At 39.5% G+C, this 22553-nt stretch overlaps 1 protein-coding gene across 6 annotated transcripts in view; it reads right to left on the bottom strand.

The window, feature by feature from the left end:
- Positions 1-467: 467 nt before the first annotated feature.
- Positions 468-22553, bottom strand: part of GPLD1 (glycosylphosphatidylinositol specific phospholipase D1) — a 26202-nt gene continuing 4116 nt past the window's right edge. For 2 of the 6 annotated variants that reach the window (XM_074870633.1, XM_074870653.1), the window contains 23 exons: positions 21570-21648; positions 18694-18791; positions 17394-17504; positions 17058-17106; positions 16509-16563; positions 15451-15558; positions 14718-14745; positions 14491-14630; positions 13445-13510; positions 12764-12887; positions 12087-12226; positions 10715-10901; positions 8959-9069; positions 7908-7982; positions 7361-7517; positions 5212-5353; positions 4540-4642; positions 4353-4446; positions 3581-3757; positions 3064-3224; positions 2786-2812; positions 2643-2693; positions 468-1430 (listed from right to left, as the gene is read on the bottom strand). In XM_074870633.1, the coding sequence (XP_074726734.1) occupies positions 1353-1430; positions 2643-2693; positions 2786-2812; positions 3064-3224; positions 3581-3757; positions 4353-4446; positions 4540-4642; positions 5212-5353; positions 7361-7517; positions 7908-7982; positions 8959-9069; positions 10715-10901; positions 12087-12226; positions 12764-12887; positions 13445-13510; positions 14491-14630; positions 14718-14745; positions 15451-15558; positions 16509-16563; positions 17058-17106; positions 17394-17504; positions 18694-18791; positions 21570-21648 (2361 nt within the window). In that variant the 3' untranslated portion in view covers positions 468-1352. The other 4 variants (XM_074870682.1, XM_074870662.1, XM_074870671.1 and 1 more) reach the window with 4 other exon arrangements.

The following is a 22553-nucleotide window of genomic DNA, read 5'->3' as shown; positions in this document are numbered from 1 at the left end:
TGGTTTCATCAATTTTTATTTAAAAAGGAAAACTTTGTTCTGCCCTTATAAATACACTGCTCCTTTTGCCTCACACCACAGGTCACAGACTTGTAAGGTAACTGCTGTGCTCCCAGTTCCATCCAGTTACTTCTTTCATAAAGTTTAGATTTTAAACTTTTTTTTAAAGTGTTCTGCTATTTGGGCAAGTAAGGCCTGCAAAAGAAATGTCAGAATGCAGTATACATCAAGCTAATGTTCACCTTGCCTTTTTTTTTTGTTCTAAAAACAACCTCCCTGAGAGACAGTTCCTAAGAAGGTAACTTGAGGTGCATCAGCTTGAGTATGACTTCTAGAATTCTGTGCTATTTCACTGGCTTGTCTTATTTTAAATAAAAATAATGCTTTATGTTTGTGAAGAAGGCGAGAGAGAAAATACATACACGTATATGTCTACGGACTAGTGTTGGTAATAATAGCATCACATCTTGCTGCTCAAGTTGTTTAATAGATAATTGATGCTCACTGTTAAACCTGCATCATACAAAATTAGTAATAATTAGCTGAAGACAATACTGTTAACAATAAAAGCTGTTAACAATTCTAAGTTATCATGGTCATGGAATTTTACATGAAAACACAAAGAAAGGGTGTCAGAGTAGTCTCAGCCATGAGTATGAAAGCAAAAGCATTTCCTAAAACTTAAGCAGTCTTGCACTTTTCTCCCTGTGAGATCCCAGCTGTTCTACACCCTGAACGCCGGCCCCAAGACTTGCTAGAGAGAGGCAGTCCTTTTGATTGGCACCCACCTTTCTGTCTGGCTTGGAGCTGCCCCTTCATGCTTATTATTTTGAAAGCAACTTTTGATATCTTAGAATACCTATCTGTATCACAGTATACAGGGAATTGTAAAATATGTACTATTTCCTGGGTTTGTCAAGAAAATACTCCAATCTGACTGGTAAAGAAGGTGACCACTGAACATTACTTATACAGCCAAATATTACCAAAATCTAGCCTTCTGCTCATTTCAGCCTCTAAAAGGTTTTCAGACCAGCTTGCTTGTTCTAGGTTAAGTGATGCTGGTGCTCACAACAGAATTAATTTGTGCTTTTACATGATTGACACAGCTGTGGTTGGTTTGTAAGTCAAACCATCATGAATGCTTATATTCCCCTTCACTTAAAAGCCATGACCATCCCTCCCTCCCTTACTCTCTAGCACCCTACCTAGCTGTCTGGGACATCGATCTACCAAAAGTTTGTTGTCATGTGGTCTGTTGGTTTATATGGGCTAAGGAAAGTATCACAGATACTACAGATTCTTTGCTAACAGACCAGCTGTGGCCTGGTCCTAAAGGCTACCATGAACATTTACAGCGAGTAGACAAAAAGCCTTCCACCAAGTCGAGCTTTTGCCGAGCTTCTCTCTGCTGCCACTACAACTTCTTTCTGCAGAGATACAGAACAAGAGTTAGCAAAACGCAACTGCACCTGTATGATTGCCTTAAGCTTCCCTAATGGAAACGAGATTTTGTCCATATCATTACTGTCATATAGAAATGTGATGAGGAGAAATGAGAGCAACCCACCTCATCAGAATAGCGGTTAACAAAACAGTTTGGCAAACAGTCTTTATTTCATTTGGGAAACTGGAAGAAGCTGGAACCAGTCAAATAAATCTCTTGCCAACATAAACTGTTTCTCTGGGGTAAGATCAATACAGATGAGGCTGGAGTATGGACTGGAGCCATAGCAAAGGAACACAACTGCTTGGAGAACAGCCTCACCTGCACGCATGCAGAAGCCATCAGCTATGCCTGCGTTTCAGGTGTGGATTATGCACCCTAACCTAGTTTAGAAGTATTTACATTTCCAGGTGTTTCTCCATTGCAGGTTTTAACAGCAAGAAATCAAACACCATTTATTGCAGACCAATCACACACCTCCTCAGCCTAGTACTGAGGCTTTCTCAGGACTTACGCAGAGAACCTCAGTTCTCATGCAGGTTATGTCAGAGTAACAACGCTGGACTCCCCTCAGCTGAGCAAGCACTAAGCAGCCTTCAAGCTGAAAACAAGGGTCCTCAGTGGACTGACTCATACAAACACAGGTTCTGACTTTTGGTAAAAATAACGGGCATCTGAGGGAAACACAGAGAAACAGGCACAAAAACATCCAAAATCATTCAGGTAAGAACTGGGCCTCTCTATGTTTGGAAATACTTGACATATGAACAGTGTTCACTGTAAGTGATTTCTAGGACAGCAAGCCTGTAAATACTAAATGAGAGAGGTGGTTTGGTAGCTGAGCATCCACTTTGTGTACAGGTTGGTGTGAACAGTACAGCCAGTTGGCACCTACACTTGATTTACCATGCAACCCTTCAGCAAACTACTATGTAGTTTAGATTTCAGGCTGTTTTAAAGTAATCTCTTTCAAGTCAGGTGTCAGGTGCCAAAATTTTGGCAATTCCATAACTGATCCACCTATACAATGGCTTTAATTATCAGTTCATCATCAGTGATTTAAATGAAAACTTAACTATGCAAAGCACTTAAGACTTCTGCAGATGAGTAAGATTCCTGGCTGAGCTGTTGGCTAGTATATGCAAATGAGGTAGAAAGATGTTACAAAGCAACCAACAACAGTAATTTTTCTCACCTTTCTTTCAGACTTCACAGTGATAACAGCACTCCCAAATCTTGATAGTTCCTGTAAAATAACATTGCTTATTACCATGCTGTTAGTTTTTTTAAAGTGGGACTTTCTAGTTTCTCTCAGTAGTTTGTGTTCTGGTTACTTACCTCAGGAGAAATCAGGACATACTGTGCCTGAAGAAGAAAAAAGAAGAGGTCAGTGGAGGGAACCACACTGGGAGAGTAGACCAGTGCAATAACCCTGGCTCCTGAACAGCAAAGTAATGCAAGAACAAACTGGGGGAGCCAAATCGCACGGATTCAGAAACATAAGTAACCTCCTGTTTTCTGAAACCAAGTCAGAACACACTAGATATCAGTACTGGATGTAATTAATTAGCGTCATTATGACCTCATGTTCTGATTTCACTTCTATGTTTTCTTACCCAGTCCTCAGGACAGGGAGATATCCATGATTTGCAGTGGCCTGTCACATCCCCTGAGGATGCCTGCTTTCCGTTGTAAATGTAAACACGACCAGCCGCCCCACCAAACAGTATTGTGGTGATATCGTTAGTTCGCAGTGGGGATGTCACAATCATTTCATCTGCAAATATTACAAGGATGACATAACAGAAGTGAAATAATGCTAAACCAAAACACCAGAGAGTTTACATTGACATACCTCTAGATGCCACAATTCCTATTAATGATGACAGTTAAAATGTTTCTGACAATTTAATTTCACTTAAAATTAATTTCAGTTAATTTGATTTCAGTTAAAATGTCTCAATTTCTGAGTTGGTTGGGATTGTGCCTCCCCACAAGGCACGATGGAATACTGGTACAAGTCAATTGAGGAGGCGGACTGTGTTTAACACTTGTATGAATATGTAGGTGACGAGTCTTCCTGTTGCCAAAAGTAAAACATTTCAGCTCTGATCTACATTCATCAAGCTTTACCTAGTCCATCATTATCCAGGTCACTTAAGCACACATCTCCTCCAAAGCGAGAAAACCTCCTGTCCCCACTGAAGGTGCTGAGCAAAGAAGGCTTGGTGCTGTCTGTCAGGTCATATACCAGAGCCAGCCCAGCTTGGTGCAGCACTGAGGATATAAATGAAATCCTAGACAGGCTATCTGGAGAAAAGAGACATAACAGAAGTTGGGCATCAGACATAGGAAGACAGGTTTAATACCTGCAATACACTGACAGCAGCTAATACTGGCACTACATAACATGGAGAAAATTAACAATTTATGAAACAAGATCAAATGTTATATGGCATTAACACTAATTAGCACAGAAACAATCTCTTAGCAATAGTACCGGGGAAAAATGTATTCAAGTTAAAGATAGAGTTCAACACTTTGACTTTCTTAATTCCTTACTGCCTACTGCCAGAGTAAGGACAAAATACTGTGTTGTTTTAATTCCAAGAAATAGGCAGTCTACTAGCAAATCACTGCTACAAAAATAATGCAAGATAGTAATGCTGCTAAGCTAGTTTTAAGGAAGGAAAAAAAAACCAAACCACTGAGTTGAGGCATAGTAGAGTGGAATCTACATGTAAGGTACTTCAAGGTGATTACACCGATTATTTCTAATATTTTTTTTTTTAATTACATGGCAATTTAAAGGTCCCTTTTCTAACTTTTAACTTTGTATCTGTCCTCTGGTCATACAGAAACAAACATCCCAAAGCAGAAACAGTTTCCAGTTTTCAGGACATACCTGCAGTAGGTGCACCCACCACCAAAACCATCCTTGTGATCCCAGCCACAGACATCACACCACTGGCCAGAGACAAACCCATTCTGCTCATCGCCTGTTAGATTTTGAAAACACCTATGTCATTTCTACAGAATGTCATTTTACTTCGAATTATTCATAAGGTCCCGTACTATAGAAGAAGCCCTACCTTGTCTCCAGTTACTGCAAACCAGCCCTTTGTGCTTGGTGGGTTATACCCATACACCTTCCCAACACTCTCATGTCTGACATCCGACGAGAAGGGATTGCAGCTTGAATTACAATGCAAAATACATTTGTATGTAACAACATATTTTTGTACATTCAGCTCGATTGCTCCTCTTAAAGTATTTTCCCCTTTTAGTTTGGAATAGTAGTGGCTACCAAATTCTAGAAATCTATCTTAGTAATTCCCATGCTTGTTCTAACTAGTTACACAACATTTAGAGCACAGATTTGGTCTGTCTATCCACTTCTTAATCACCCAACACATTTTTGTGTTTGGTTTGCTTTTAAAAATGCTATCTCAAAGTAAGTGCTATCTATAGGCTTATTTTAGGCACACTTACCTGTCAGCATTTTTGTGCCCCCTCTCCAAAAAAACCCCAAGAAATTCATAAGTGTCTCTAAATAACAAAGACCCTCTCTATAGAGGGTCTAAAGACCCCTCTCTCTTCATGAGGAAGGGTGAAGGCATAAAAATATGAATTTAATAAAAATGTTCTAAGCAGGACAAAGAGGAAACTTCCTGAAAAGCTGGAGGTCTTATCTATTACAAATCTCAAATATTGTAGAAATAGGGGAGAATGGAGGAGAGAGCAAGCTGTCATATACAACACACCCAGCACAACTCTTCCACGTAGGGCTACCAATCAGCAGTAACGTTATGTTCTCCAGCTGGCAGCTGTCAAGCGAAAATCCAAACCAAGCGTAGTTTTCTTCCCCCTCCACCATCCAGTTGGCATCCTGTACTGACAGAAGTCCTGACAGACCAGAAAAATACAAATTACATCTTACCGTACCCTGGCATAGAAGAATCTGTTAGCAATCCTCCACTGGTTCATTCTATGACAACAAGTTTCTATAAGCAAAGTTGCACTGTCCATGATATGGCACCAGTTATTGCTAACTTCGCTTGCTCAGCCTGCAACTGTATTGGCTGGTGAAAGCCTTTGTTCAAGATAGCCTGCTCCTAAATCCTTGCAATAGCCTACAGAAAGTACATGAAAACTATCAGTCAAGCCTGCCCTAAACTAGTGACTCCTTTTCAGGGATAGGACAACACTGAAACTGTTTACCAGAACTTGTAATTCTTCCGAGGGTGGTGGGTAGGGGAGCTTCAAATAATTCTGGCTTTAATTCAAACAATTCATTCTGTGTTTTGGTTTTGCAAAAATGTCAGTCAGCAGTGTTTTGAAACATATTTTCCTTGTTTCTAATTTTACATGAAGTAGAATAAGCTACAGAAATCAAGCATTATTGGAAATCTCAATTACATGATTCTGACAAAGCTCTGAATACCTGTGTATCCTGCCCAACCCCTACAAACTTTATTTAGCTCCATATGTGGCTTTTTCTCCCTCATTCACAACAGTCCTCATCGCCTGTACTCATTAGCTGTATTCACTTGTAGTGTTTCTCTTTAGCCACATGAAGGATCATACAGAATGATAAAAATTCACCTTTTGAGGTACATTTGCAAATTCCCAAGGAAGACCAGTGAGTCTGCCCTGGTATCACCAATACACAGTCGAATCCATTGCTTTACCAAGGCTTTCAACACTGTCTCTCACCATGTTCTTGTATCCAAGCTGGGACATTGCGGCCATCTGGATGGGTGGACAACCAGCTGGGAAAAACCTGGTTGAGATGATCACCCTCACAGGGCAGCAGCTAGTGGGTTGTACTCTGAATGCCTGTGACAAGTGGAGTGCCTGCAGGGGTCTATCTTTAGACTCATCCTGTTAAACACTTTTATAAATGATTTGCAGAAGGCAACAACATGCCCCTTCACGAATTTGGTGGATGACAGGACATTGGTGGGGGGCTATCACTTGAGGGCAGACCTACCACTCAGAGGGACCCAGACAGGCTGGAGGAACAGGCTGACAGGATCCTCACAAAATTCAGTAAGGACAAATGCAAAGCGCTGCCCCTGGGAAAGGAGATGCTCTCGCAGTGATACAGGCTGGGGACAGACTGGCTGGGAAGCAGCTGTGTGGAAAAGGCCCTGGAGATCCTGGTGGGCAGAGCATCGACTGTGAGGCTCTGACAGCAGAGATGGCCAACAGCATCCCAGGTTACATAAGCAGGAGCATGGCAAAGAGGCTGAGAGAAGTGACTGTTCCCCCTTTACTCCTCCCTAGACCACACCTGTAATACACTGTTCAGTTTTGGACCCCACCAAACAGGAAAGATGTGGATGAACTGGAGCAAATGTAGTAGAGGGCCCCCAAGATGGTTGGGGGTTGGAGCACTTGTGCTGTGAGCAGAGAGTGAGAGACTGGGACTTATTCAGCCTGGAGAAGAGAAGGTTTTGAGAGGACCTAACAGCAGCCTGACAGTACCTGTGAGGAGGTTAACAAGGAGATAAAGCCAGGCTCTTCCCAGTGTACTGGGGTCCTCAATGCCTTCTGTGCCTCTGACTTCACTATGCATGGTGGGAGGACCACAGACAATGAGCATAAGCTGATACAAGAGAGGTTCATACTGGCTGTGACAGGACTTTTTTTTCCCCTACGAGGGCAGCCAAGAAGTGGAACAGCTGCCCAGAGGGGCTGTGCAATCTCTATCATTGGAGAATTTTAAGACCCGACTGGATAAAGCCCTGAGCAATCTGGTTTGACTTCATAGCTGTCCCCTTATTGAGCTGGAGGCTGGGCTAGACACCTCCTGAGATCCCTTTGAACCTGAATTATCCTATGATTAATTAGGAAGAAATGAACAGTCACATAAAACATGGAAGGGTTAATTTACTCAATAAATATTACCTTGGTCACTCCTGTTGAAATACGAGTAAAATGCAACCACAAATCCTCTCTGCTGCCCACCACCAGGTGCATATGGAGACCCCACAACCAGATCAGCATTTCCATCCCCATCAACATCAGCTGCCAGGAGGGACCAACCAAGATTACAGTAGGAATACTGCAATAAACAGTTAGTTTAAGCCTGAAATGGAACCGAAACCACCAATTCTGTAATAAAATAGAGCACTTTACTTCTAAAGAGCTAACTGTCTGCTTCTGATCAAATTACCCTCCCATTCTCTGACTTCAGTTGTGGTTTCTTTTTCTTTTATTCTGAAGGACTATGCACCTTTCTATCCACCCTCCTGCCTCCCCTGCAATGGAGTACAAATGTCTTTCCCACATACAACCAACATAGACAAGCACCTGCTTGTACCATTCCCATCAGTCTAAATTCCCTTACAATTAGAAGTTTGATTTTAACATTCTTTTTTTTAAGCCCATAAGCCCCTTTCCCCTTTATCTCACCTCCCGCTTGTGTAGCCCTATGTTAGCCTGATCAATATACCTGACAAGTTATGGTAACGTTTGGTTGGGATGCCAAGCCTCTTCCCTCAGTGCCAAAATAGACATACACAGCACCCTAAACAGCAGGAAAAGCAAATACAGCATGAAAGCATCTGCATGTCAGCATCAAGAACGAAATCCAAGACAAAGCACAAAGGAGTGAAACAGTTCTGCAACAGCTATTAATACAACTGCATTTTTCCTACCAGAGCCTTCTCACGATACTGTCTTTTCCACCCCAAACGTAAGAGTACCCACGCTGTAATGGGTACTGCTATAACCAGGCAACAAACTAGAGAAGTACATTTTCATCGTACTGTGGGTAAGGAGCAACAACTGTTATACACACATTCAGGTGGCTCAAATTTTGTTAATTATTATTTAATGCAATGGCACTCAGTGCCAAGCACAACAGATGCATGCAATGTTTCAAGCTAATGGGTCTACATAAAAGCATTTAAATTCCTATTTAGGCAGCTAAGTTAGTATCTGAAATTCTGAAGAGTTTTAAGCTTAATGAATGTGGTTTGAACCAAAACATTTTGCCTCTCAGTTCATGTAGGCTGAAAATACTCAGGGACCATTACATGGGCTTATCTGGTAAACTGCAAGTCATCAAGTCTCTGTAACTTGATTATTTTAGCAAGCGTGTCTGTGTTCATATCACATTTTAGATATAATCGGTTGTCCTGTGACAGCAGATAAGGCTCACTGACTCACGAGGTCTGTTGCAGACTATGTTCCTAAATAAAAAGGGTACACTTGTATTTCATGATTGGCTCCTTACATTTTCAGCACATCAGTGCTGCAAAGTTGCAATCTGATTTGGATTTCTCGTGTGCAAAAAGGCCACTGAAAGAGAAATACAGATAGCTGTCGTTGCTCTAATCAAAGTATCCACAAAGGTTATGAATCTTTGTGTTTAAATTAGAATGTCACCTTGAGCAACAACAGAAATTCTCTCTCTTATTTCACTGTTCAAAAAGTATGTATCAATAAAAGTGTTCTGTTTGGAGGGAAAAAACCCCAACAAACCCATGTGTGAGGCTTACTTTGTAAGTAAGAAATTGAGATCCCACAGAAGGTGCTCCAACTGCTAGGTCTGGCACTCCATCCTCATTGAAGTCCAAGGCTGCCAAGGCAGAACCAAATCTTCCTGAAGGCTAAAAGAAGAGGGATTGCTCTCATGAAAATAACAGACATTTTCAAGACAAAACCATGAAAACCTAATGCACGTTTCCAATCGTAGCACAGTGAAGAACTGGAAACTGAGCTGACAAAAATCTATCCCAACAATTCTTTTCTTAGCGTCACTGTTCTCCCAAGTAATAACTGTCATACTAATACACTAACTTGGAGTCAACTGCTCTGTTTCAGATGTGGAGGTGTTAAAATATGCACTAACTGAATGCAATATGTCACTGCTTTGCTATTTCCTCTTCTGAGCCTAGTGCACCATTGATATTAAGCTTATGATCATTCCTGTTAACAGCATTATAGGTGTGAAAACACTCTGTAAGAAGACAGCAGCTGTTACTCCACAGTTTAAAACCACAGAAATAAATTAAAAGGAAATGTATCTCATCTCTCTCTATTCTCTTCTTTGTGAATAAAGGTACTTTCTCCAGAGGTTCATCTTTATTACTCAAAAAGATCACTTGATCCTGCTTCTCAGTTACAAGCCAGTCACCATCATGTCAAATCGTAGCTTTCTCTTTCTTTAAAATAACATGTACTCTTAGTAAAGACAAACAATGGTTTTGTGAGAAGTTATCAATTAATGAAAAAATGTAGTTTCAAATTAGTTTAAATTTATATTGAATTAATAATTTTATATGAAAAAGGAAGGGAAAATCACAATGCAGGGGCCTGAATGAGCTATACTGTGACTTACAGAGACACTATGTCAGTTTCATTCAAGGGCAAATTATGTTCTCATACACACTTATCTGGCACAGTAATAAAAGTGAACCTACAGATCACCATTGCTTTAATTGTTCCTGTGACTTAAGTAACAGTTATTTTTCTTGAAAAGCATATGACCAGTGTAAGGCAAAATGTCTTGCTAACATTTTTTTTTCCTCTCCGTCTTGCTTTTTGTCTTGCTAAATAATTTTTACTCAGGATAAAATAGGTCAATGTCAATGTAGCTTCTGGAATGTGCAGACACAGCTGAAGGTTGGTGCTTTTGTGCAGAAGAAAGGGGTTTGAAGATAAGACAGTAATAAATAAGACAGTTGGGGCCTATTCTTGAAGGTAACAGGAACAAGGATGGGTCAAATTAAAACAAACCAGCTTAAGATGCAACACAGCTGCACAACACCTCCTAAACAGACCTTTATGAGCATGCATGAGCACTGAGGTCAACCAGCAGACACAGTGAGGAAGACTACCAACGACCACCAGGGACCCCTTGAGACCACCACCCAGCAAAAAAGCGCATGCGTAATTAGGATGTAGATATGTAATTAGTTCCAGGAAATCTAATGCATATGTAATTCATTTTTCGGAAAAGTTATGAATATGTATAATCTCACTGTATATTAGCTGCCACTTACAGATCTGGGGTGCGCTCACCTTTGCAAAACTATTTGCGTGTGCGCTCAGCGCTGCAATAAAGAATGCCTGCTTTCTAAAACTCCAAAATGAGTCTTAGAGTTTTCCTCTGCCAGCTTTTATGGTAACACCAGGAGAGCTAATTCAGGAATAATTCTCATACATATTATTGATACCGTTGCTCAGTCAAAATTTACCACATTTTCAGGAAAAAAAAAATTTAAGTGACAAATACCTGACTTGACCCCTCACCTGATGACCCTGTAGTACTTGGTCAGCTTTCCCATCTAGATCCATGTCCTCTGGAGGCAAACCCAACTGGTTGCCGTAGACCACATACACCCGTCCTATCTGAACACGGCCCAATGTGCTGTACCCTGGCGCTCCAACCACCAGATCTTCATACCCGTCTTGGTTTAGGTCAGCTGAGATCATTGCCCTGTGCAGCAAGGGAGTCAACAAAATCATAGCATTAGATTCCAGACTACCACAACATTAGCAGAAAATAAATACTTTTACTACTTTCAAGCAAACCAGGACCTGTCTTTCCCCATCTATTTTTGTAAAAATCTACACAGCATTTTTTCCTATTATATATACGATTTTTGTTTTCTTGAATTAAATAAAGACAGAGCCTTGAAGATTCATCTTCCATTAATGCATCTAAGACCTGTAGGAACTGCTTTTTACTTACTGACACAAGGCACCTGAGAGCAACCAGAGCAAGGAGCATGAAAAAGGGCTGCTTGCATATGACAGAACACAAAAGATGAAATTAAGTATCTTTTTAACTGAAACTCTGATTTAATCGATGGACTTGGTAGATAAGCAAAGGGATCACAGGTCTCAGTAACATGCTGGGAGTTTAGAGAGGGAATGTGGACAGAAAAACTACTGTTCATTTGGCTGGTGTGAAGTAAACTCAAAAAATAAATCTTCAATTTTTGAGTCAGAAGAAATAAAGCAAGATGAGCAGCAATGCAAATTTATTTTAATACTCTTCCCTGTTGCAGGTCAAGCTAGAACCTCTCTGGCAAGGAGAGAGAATGAGCCTCTTTCTGTTTCCTGAATATATCTTTGAACTCCTACTAGTCTTGTAGTGTTTCCAAGAACACTTGCTAGGCACCACCAGTGATCAATTTGGGACAGACAATTAATTCTGTGCAAACATCAACCAATAATCAAAAAAGGGTAATTGTTCCTATACTGCTCAGAACTAGAGCCGACATTTGTTCTAATTTCGGTTCCTTCCATTCTGAGCTTGATCACACACAGATCATTGACCTCCTTCACCAAGGAGAAAATGCCAAAAAAAATGACAAGACAACTGTTCCAAAGGAAGAGGTTACCTGACTAGAATTCACATCTGAATGGAAATTTTGCTCTTGATACAGTTTTATTCAGTATTGACACAAAGAGGCTCATGCTAACATCTGAAAGAAAGGTCTTATGGGTTAACTTGTTGTTCTGGCCAGACAATATAAGCCAGTCAGCCAGATTTGTACCACTAATGGATTTGGACTGTCACCTTTAAAGAGTATTCAAAGAATAAACATTAGTATTTTGGTGGGTACTCAAAATTTTCAGAAATTAAGAGGAAGGTGGGAGGAAAAAAATTACCAACCATCCAAGTCTAGCATAGGGTGAAGTCAGAAAATATGAAGCTGCTGGCTTGGAGATGTGCTTAGAAGATTTCTGATGTGTAGCTGCTAATGCTCTCCAGACACTGGTTGCAAAAGCACGGTTTATCAAGCGGAGGGAATTCTGAAATAAAAATAATAAAGAGACACAAGAATGGTTAAAACACAGGCTGAAACTCTACAACATTATGGAGCACTTCAAAACCCAAGTCACCAACAGTGGAAATCATCACATCGAAGTGGATCTAAGTGGACTCTGGCTCAGGTCCTAAGCACCCTTTTAGAAAGAGACAAAAATCTGTGCGCTCTAAATGGAGCACTGCTAATTGTCCACTGCTACATTTTGTTGGGACTTCTTAACCTAAAAAGTGATCATATGATTCCATAAGATGTAAATACTTAAGATATATTTTGTCATTTTTGGCACTGCAAGATGTGTTCTAACTTCACTATAAAATGAGCAAAGTGTAAAAATTGAGTATTTATGATGTACCTATAAATATATAGATTAATAATGATGCTGGAATCTTCATGAAGTTAAGTCAGAGGCTAATGTTAACATCCAGAGACCCTGCTCCATCAAGAAGCATTTCAGACAGAAATAAAAACAATTTTATACAGAGCTGAATTTTACCTGACACATCTGTTACTTCTCACTTACTGTTGCCCAAGATTGTACGTTGAATTGAACTCCTCTCTCTGTATAATTTATATTCTTTTCAAGTGTTTTTGTAAGCAAAGAAGTTGTATTCTTGTGACGTTCGTGTTTTGATTGTTTGTTTCTGCTAAAATAAAGGCAGTAATAACAATTAATATAACTGAATTAATGACTTGAGTATTTTATGACAAAGCTAGGAGAAGCAAACATATTGTATGCAATCAGGTGGCCATTTCTCCCATGTATAAATGGAATTCTCAGGAGATATCAGTTAAGCTGGTTTCTCTTGAGATGTTTGCTAGAGGAATACATACACTTGTACTCCGAACACCCGAGTTTCATATTTCTGTACATAAATCAGGAGACAATTTAGCTATGGTAAGGGTAAACATGAATCAGTATGTTCATGATTAGCGGAACAAAGACTGACAACCCAATAAAATGTGAAGACTTAGCACTTCAAGTGCTAGGTAAGTATTCTTGTTCTTAGGTGGAAGGTAAAAGTCTCTCCTAGGTTCTGCACAGTTCCCCTAATGGAGCTTACTTAGTCATGTGAAGAGGATCTCAAACTCACACACAAAAAGATAAACTAAAAGATCTCTAATTTCCCATAGCTCACTGTCCACATTGGCAGAAGACTCTCCTTCCATCAGTAAATTTCTGAACCTTCAGAGATATACTCACATGTAGTTGTCCTTGTGCTCCCTTGTGCAGTTTATAAACAGAGGGTTCTCAGGCAGGAAGCAGCCACTAAAGAAATATGCAGAATGCATTTTAAAGATTTTCCTGAAATGGAAGTGAAACTAAAAATACAACTTTTATCCTTACTGATTCCTTTGTTACAAGTTATCAGGTTTCTCAAGAAACCCTGCTTATTCAAAATCAAAGCATCATTATAATCCTTAGAAACCCCTTTGATATTTATTTTAATGACCTTGATTAGGTTCTGCATGAATCTCACATGTCTTTATATAACTCTTAAAGGAAACTTATTGTAACATGTGCTGCTAATTCTATTAATCTAAAGCACTTTTAATGGAAGTGCCATTCTGGAACAAAGAACACAACAGATTATGCCATGTCGTATTTCAAACATCATTTCCCGTAATAGCTGCAGTGATATTTTCCATATAAATGGATGGATTAACTGCCACTGTTGGTCTTACAAAGTTATTTACAATAAGGTTACACTTGTAACAGAGCAGTACAAGGCTAGAACTTCTATAAAAATATGATATTCTGAGTACAAGCCTGAGCTTCCAATACTAGTATATACACTCTAACTCTTTCTAATCTTCTTTGCCTTAAGTGCCTGAATGCAATATCTGACCCCCCCTAGGAAGGGACACCTTTGCTGGCTGATGACAGCAGCCAGAAGCCACAGCCACAGCTCAGACTGCTAGGCCAGGCAGAACCTCAGGGCACGGCTATGCAACATTTAAGCAGGCCCTTGAGTATGTCTTAAAGAATGCCCCAAATTTTCCCTGTCAAGTATCAGCTGGGCATGCCAGAGCCTTGCCCGGGGAAAGAGTGTGAACATGTAACAGATGTGAACTCAAGGCCTGTGTAATCCTGTGCACCCGGGTAAAGACAGCCACAGAAATCCCTTTGTCCAAGTGAGGATTTAAAGCTCAGCACCTCTTCTAGGAAGGAACCTGCCTTCAGAAGAACAATTAAATGGGTGTCAGAACTTGGCTACTGCATTTCATATTGCAGGAAACATGCTGTACCTGGTTCCATTTTCCAGCATACGGCTTGTCAGCTCAAAAATATTATTTGTCCAGAACGCCATGTCATCCACTCCTCCGAGGAAATACTCATGGAACTTCTCCACCAGAAATGGCGATTTACTAGCATATGTTGGAAAGAGCTAAGAGACAAGCAACATACTTAGTAAGATGGATTACATTCTCTTCATGCTATATGTTCATTTTTATAAAGAAAACAGAAAAGCAACCTTGGCAACAGCAAGCCTTTCTCCATGCCTGGAAAAAAAATAAAAATCAGAAGTAAATTTGCTTCATTTAATAACATTTAATCATTTAAACAGCTCTTTTCAAGGCTTCTGTATGGTAAATACTATGCAAGTCATTACATTTCCTTGTTGGTTGTTTATATATTTTTAAAAGCTCTAATGTGAGAAGAAATGGTATTAACTTTAGTGCTGCCCTTAATTTGCAGGGATTCGCAGTGTTTGTAAATGCTGGGTGACTATTGGTAATTAACTGAAATAAAGGATATAGCTGGGCTGTTTAGGATATTCAAAAGCAGACATTGCCAGATCTCAAAACTCTCTTTTGAATTATTCTTGGACTTGAAAGGATCTACATAAAGTGTAAGTAAGCCATCTATTTAGCTATGTACACTACTCCTTCAGTACATGAAAATTATATTGCTAACATGCCACAATGCAATGGTACTTGAAGACACAGCTGTTCTCAAATAAATAGGCATAAATGTGTTACACACCTAAGAAGCTGAATCGGTGGTGTAATAATGAATTTAACAGTCATTAAGCAGTCCAAATTTGTATTCTAGCCATTAAAAAAATTCAGGTGTTTTATGATTTTGGGGTCTAGCAGGGAGTCTATATTGCTGGCCTCACTGCATAAGGAATTTCAGATAGGATTATCATCATTTTCCTACATATGTTTCACTTAAGAAAACCCAGACAAAGCTATTCAACTTACAGTTCAAGAAACAGCAGGTAAGTACAGTCAGTAATTGTGCTTTCAGTTATGATCTCTCTTCCATAAAATTCCTTATAGATAGCTGCTAGGTCTTTGACAGGTACATACCTAAAATCAAGATGAAGGTATTATAACAAGAGATTTTCCACATCACCTGATAAAGTTTTTGTAATACAGTTTTTGTAATAACAACAGCCTGCTTTAAAATATTCTAAATTTCAAAAGTCTATAGAAGGTCATGAATTTACAAATACCAGAAAAACCAGGACTGCAGGTTCAGAGACAGAAACCTGTAGAACCATTCTCCTATGGCCACCACGAGTAGAGTTTCCACACTCCCCACACTGGTTTCCTGGCTTGGTGATCACATAATCTTGGAGGATGTCCTCCAACTCACCGCTATGCCAAATCTACTCCTAGCCAAACAGACATTTCCCACAGTGGTGCCAGAGTTTTATTAATGAACTGTGCCTTCTACACCTAGATGAACTACATGCTACTTAGACAAAATGACTCAAATGACCTACTTATCAGCAGAAAAAAAGGCACGTGATTTTTTTATTTCAGTTAAAAACTGTAAGAAAAAAATGTGTATATCTAAAACTGCTGCTTCTTTTTATGCTTGTAAAACCTGGCTGAATTCCACAGCGTCTATAACCATAAACATCTTCAACTTCCAAAACTGGAAATCTAAGTGAGATTTATTTAACTGAGTTATTTAACTAATTGTTAGGACATTCCAGCAAACCTTTTTTCACTGATTATTTTATATGTAATTACTTATAATTCTCTTCAGAGATAAATATGTGTTTCTATAGATAAAACTCTTTCTTGCTGTGTTCCCATATGTAAAATTCTTTTCTCCCTATGTCCTTCCAGTTTTTCATGTCAGAGAACAGCAAACATGCATATAAGGAATACCAAACTCAGAAAAATCCCAACAGCCACAAGGGTTTCTTTTGAAAGAAAGATAAAGAAGGACAGCGTTTTGTTAAAACACAGCAAGCATACAGAGTAAGCAGAAATAATTATTAAAGAAGGTAACCTCATTATCTTACCAATTTGATGCCAGATAACTGAAGTCCAGCTCAAACTGACTCAGTACATCTCCTCCTGCAGATGGAAGAAAGAAAAAAACCCACAAAGCCCAACAAACCAAATCCATTAAGTATGTATCATGAATAACAGCACAGATGAAGCTATGTGTGGCTATGCTATCTATGTTTATATGGTAGATCCTCCAGCTATATATTTAGAATACATAAATGGTTCACCTGAAAGTATGCTGCATATTTTATCCTTCCAGAGAATAATGTAAAATTTCAAATCATGGCAGTGACTCCATTTAAACTTTAGCATCCTTCAGCCTGTGTTTTGGCTTTAATACAAGTGTCCATATGCCCTATCCCATCTCCTGAAACATGGAGCATGCGGACAGGTACAGCAGGGCTTTGCAAGCTATGGGGGAGAGTGAGAATACAGTGTCCATATGACTCATTCTTGGCTCCTGCATTGCACAGGGTAAGAGCCAGAATGGCCCACTGTGGCTTTGATGGGGACTAGTTACTCCAATAGAAGGATCTATGATCAGCAAACAGAAACATTACCAAAATCGCCAACATTGTGAGCTTCTGAGTATGAACCATGAAAATCAATCTGGAGAAAGACAAAAACAAGAGTAAAACAAGAGTACTGTCTGTTTATTTTACTCATCCTTCCACACAAACATATAAGCAGAAACGAATTGTCCAAGCAGCCCTGAAGTTTACAGGTCCCAAAGCTGACCAACTTTGTTCTTAGAGAGTTTGTGACATTACATCTCTCTGAAAATCTTCCTGAAACAGGGCTCCAGCTTTTCCCTTCCCTCCCCACCAGAGTCCAAAGCTAAGCTATTAATTCCAATAAATCCAGTTATATCAATAAATAAAATAATACAGGCTTACTTCTCCCATGGCCTTTAGAAATCCTTGGTCGATGCCCAGGCTATGCCAGCTAACATCTGCCACCATATGTGAGGCAATTCCAAACAAGAAAGCCACCAGCTTCTCTGTAGCCTACACAACAACAATCCATTTGTAGTAATGTCAGTAATTTTACCCCCGCCTTTAAGAAGAGGTGAGCATTTTATGTAAGTGCATTATACAAGAATATACGTGAGAAACTCTTACAATTCAAGAACATGACAAAGTCTTGACCACTCATCCCTTGATACTGGAGTCACTTTTTGTGACTTGAGAAGCTTTAAGCACTTCATACAATCCAAGGCCATAGAATGACATGGTTGATGCCCAGAGAACTTGTGTACTTCAAGTTAGATGTGTAATAAACTGTTTTTCTGCACTGGAGACAACCACTTCCAGTTCCAAGGAGTGAACCCCCTCTGCCACCATGGGTGTTGTCCAGGCACACAGAGGAGAAAGACATTCCTGTGCAAGTGCTGTTCAATGTAAAAGTACCTGATTAAAGACCAGGTATGAAATTACTCATCCTACTCCTACAAACACAAAAGCTATTCGGAATAAATTTATCAGCAACAGAAATTTCGTCTCTCCAGAAAAGACTTCTCTGCATTGAATCACTGTAAGTTTCAGAGGTCTTTTAAAAATCTGTAACTGAATCATAGTTTTTGATGAATTTATACTTTCTCCGGGTTGACAGTTCACAAGATCAGTATCACCAATGGCCACTCAAAAGGCAGGCAGACCTGTTTAGGTTTTAAAGAGTGCATGTTCTCAATTGTTGCTCCATCTGTATGAGTCTCCTGAGCAGAGAGAGAATGGCAAATTCTCCAGTATGGAAAAGAAAACAGTATTACCTTTAAAATCATTCTCACTTTTGACAATTTGTTTTTCCTCTTCTCCTATGTAGCTCATATACCATAAACAAAAGCAAATCAGGACTAAGTCCAAGATTTCACAAGTAAGAATTCTAAAATTTTCAAGTGGCAAACAGTCGACCAGATCTGACAATAATGCAAGTCCACCAATCCCATTTGAAAGTTTGGACCATGAAATGTATCATAAGCACCAGACCACATTGGAGATAACTGATAGACTTTATATGGAAACTGTAACTTTTCTGTCTTGTAAAGATGAAAATGGAATTTCAAACTTTCCTATATCAGCAGAGTCTTTAATCCAAAAACGCATATTTTTCCTACACTTCCCAAAGGATGAAATTGCAACAGGTGAAGGTGAAGAAAACAGTAGAAAACAAAGTCAAAAGTTAATGAAATTTTCTTACCTCTTCCCAAGGCTGAGGATAATTCCTTCTGATGTAGTGAATACTTGCCCTGAGAAACGGTGACCAGTGAGTGTCTTCAGACACATCATGGAATATTCCTACCACAATAAAATTATATCAGTATTTGATTTGTTTGGGGAGGGGGAGGGAAGAAAAAGAAAAATATACAAAGAGAAGGTCGTCTTTGTGAAAAAAAACCATAGACTTTTGTTCAATTTCATGTTGTACAGATGATACATTTTGCAATCCACTTATATGAGAAGAGCCAAATGAAACGCATTTTTATATGATTTATACTGTTAAAAGAGATACTAGATTTACCTTCTATGATTTTGGTTTGAAGCCTCGGAAAATTTTGTGCCTGCTCCCTTTCTCTGTGCCTGTGAGTAGGTACAGTACAATGAAAAGCTGCCTCTCAAGTGGAGAGGATGAAGAAAGCTGACAGGGAAGCTGCTGACTAAATGAATGCATCGAATTGTATGGCAGAAAAGCTGATGGGCATGGCATCCAACTCAAAATATCATGATTTGGGACAAGTATCAGTTTCCATGGGGTGGAGGAGGGCTATGTCACCGTCATCATCATTTTCAACAGCAAGTCAAACTTGCCAAGACACAGTCACTGTAGGAGCAGGAAGGCAGAGGAAAGCAGGAAAAATCAGGTTTTCATTTGAAGCATCAGTTATTACTCTCACTTGGATTTATGCAGAAGAGATTATGCAGGATCTAACAGTGACCTTGCCTAAAAATTTCTGTGTACCTACATAAAGCTAAGGGCAAAGTGATGCTGATGTGATGAGACCAAGCAGCACAATATTAAATTCTCTAAGGGGCAAGAAAGTAGGCAGGAGATGATAGATTGTTCAGACCATCAGTACACTTGCAGGAAAAATATGTGTTTATTCACACAGAACTGTGAAACTGCAGAAGATTAAAGCATATTAAATGCTGCAACTGAGAGAGCAGGCCTTGTGGGTTACCTCCTGCCCTCTTGACATTGTACAGTGCAGCTGAACTAGATAACATATGGTTGGGATTTGCTAGACCAAAATTAAACGTTCAAGAGTAGACTTCTGCATCTAAGTTTGTCTCCTGCCTGGAAAGGCAGTCTGGATGGCTTTGTTCTTGATCTAGAGGCCCGGGGTTAAAACAGCTCAGGTCTGCAGGGGTACCTATTTCTTCCACATTGACTAAGGATACTGCTGACAAGTGGCCCAAGTATAAAACAAGGCAAGATGGACCTCAACTGTAGTGAAGGAATGTGGGTTGGAGGCTGCAGATAGAGAGGTTCTGATCACTGGCCTGGTATAAGGCAGAAGTCAAAACTGTTAGAAGGGAAAGACGAGGTAGACAGAAATAACCAAGTTAAGGTAGGAATTGAAGAAATCCCCGGAGAACATCAGTCCTGAAAAGCGAGGCTGAAGTTTGGGACAAGATGTTAGCAGAGCCAGGCAGAAGACCAGGAACAGTGACCTGGTGAGTGACAGGACACAAAACCAGTATTAAATGCCAGAGCAGAGGGGCAATCCGTATGTGAACTGAGCACCACAACATGACAACAGAGAAGAGCCGCCATTAGGCAACCTGGATGGGGCAACCTGCCTATCAGGATATAAATCAAGCAGCCTGTAATTGGCATAAACAACAGTTAACATCAACAACTTATGGCTGAGAAATAATGATAAGTCCAGCTGCCACTGTATGATTTAAGACTCAAAGTAGAGCACGTGATGAGAAAAGATAGGAGAAAGTGTCCTTGGAAAGCCAAACAAGGATTTTGCAGTTTGAGGAAGGAAAAACAAATACTGAGATAAGTGGAGGCACTGGTACCCAGCTGCAAAACACGTAAAAGATGAGGCAAACCAAACAAAAATCCCAAGAACACTTTGAATTTAATGGAAATGAATTTGCATGACCCACTAAAATAAACCGCCTCCCATAATTTAGACTTTCAGTAAGATCTCAACAATCAACTGGCCAGGTATCCTTACACAAACTGCGTATCACTGCCTTGTCTCTGGTTTCCACCTAACATCCTAATAGCTTGTTGCTGGAGGATGGACTGTCTTTGTCCCATTTCCTAATTGCTCACTATCTGGATTTACCACTTTAGCAGGAAATATCCTGGAGCAAGCCCTAGCTGGCTGTTTTATAGCTCTGGTGTTGCTGGAGAAGTTGATTATAATCAAAAGCTGATCTACCAGAGCTGAAAAATCAGGGCACCACCTGCAAGTCAAGATACACTTTTTACAGCCATTGCAACAGGGTGCTAATATTGTAGTGCAGTCTTTAGATCTGCAAGCAGCAAAACTAAGACTGACATTAATTTCAAGCAGGAACCAGTAAAGGGCAAAAGACAGCAGTCTGGAAAAAAAGGCTTTAAACTGGGATGCTACTAACACTTCTTCCCCCCAGCAATCCTACACTGTTTTGATGTGGTGGGGTTTTTTATATTCTCCTATCATCTTTGTGACTGATCTGATAGAAAATAATACTTCCTAGCATAGAAATTAGCTCTAGGCTTTCCCGAAGACTTAGAAAACAGATCATTTTGTCCTCTCAGTTTCTCCCCAAGACAGTACGCAGTACTCTGACCTAATTTGGTCAAACAGCATCCTTCCATTAGATTGCCCTACACGTGACAATAGTTAAATTTACCTAAAAGTTACTTTCTAAAAGCATTTTCAAATGTATTATTTTCTTATGAAGTTCTACAAAAAGGCTCAAAATACTAACAAAAATGGTTGATGTTTTTTGCAGGAAGTATTTTTGGCCACACTTCATTTCTTATAACTATTTTCAACCATACCAAATTCTGTAGGATTTTCACATAAAATTACATTTGTAACAATATTGGACTTATAAAGCTTTTCTTACCATTTTTGCAGATTGAAGGATAAAACGCATCAGGATAAATGCTCCCAGCCTGAAATGCATCTTGGTGGTTTAGTAATAACTGGGAAAGAATGGGGAAAAAAGGAATCAGAATTCTAATGCTCAGCACAAACCCACAGTTTACTGCCAATATCAAAGAAAAAATTTAAATATCCATCAAGATACAACTATTATCTTGGTAAAAGATGTTATTTCAGTGTTGTCATCATCCCTCATTATTCCCCCTCCCCCATGCCCAAATCCTTGTAACCGAAACTAAACTAATCAGCATACACTGCAATTTGAAAGGCCATTTAGGAAAGTTTTCATATGATCTAACTTGGGTGGTGGTGAAGTCACCTCCTGAAGGTGCCCTCCTCCTCTTGGACTATACACGAAGCCTGGGCTGCTAACTTCCATCCTCTGAATCACAGCGCAGCTGTCTACAGCAGACAATGTGAATATTTCCCTTGAGTGATCTCCTACTTTGATAAAAGATCAAGTTATAAAATGGTCCCCTTTACACTGTCCTAAAAGCTATTAAAAATGTTTTAAACACAAAACACATATGTGTTTTATTTATGTGTTTATGAAAACTGTCCACATGCTTCCAGAGCTCTGCTGGATACAGCCCATGAGAGGAAAAGCTATTTGCACCAATCAGAAATCAGTTAAATGATATATGTGGTGGACTAAATTAAAAACCTTGCTGTCATTTTGCTGTCCTTATGTTTATTAAATCTCCCTTCCAAAAGTCCTCTACTGATTCTTCTAATACAACTGCTCATGGACTTAAGAAGATGGGAAAACATGCAAGAAACCACACACAGTATATACACATTGTTATAACTGCTACATATTTCTAATAGTATTCAGAAGGAGTCAAATGATTTTCAACAAAAAAGGTAAAAATACAGTCTAGGCACAATATTTACACACATATTACTGAGAATAAATAATAAAGAAAGGCAAGAAGACAGACAGAAA

The sequence above is a fragment of the Strix uralensis genome, chromosome 1 (assembly GCF_047716275.1).
Source record: "Strix uralensis isolate ZFMK-TIS-50842 chromosome 1, bStrUra1, whole genome shotgun sequence".
Classification (NCBI taxonomy): domain Eukaryota; kingdom Metazoa; phylum Chordata; class Aves; order Strigiformes; family Strigidae; genus Strix; species Strix uralensis.
Note: the sequence above shows the minus strand (reverse complement) of the source record. Positions and strands in the feature narration are given on the sequence as shown.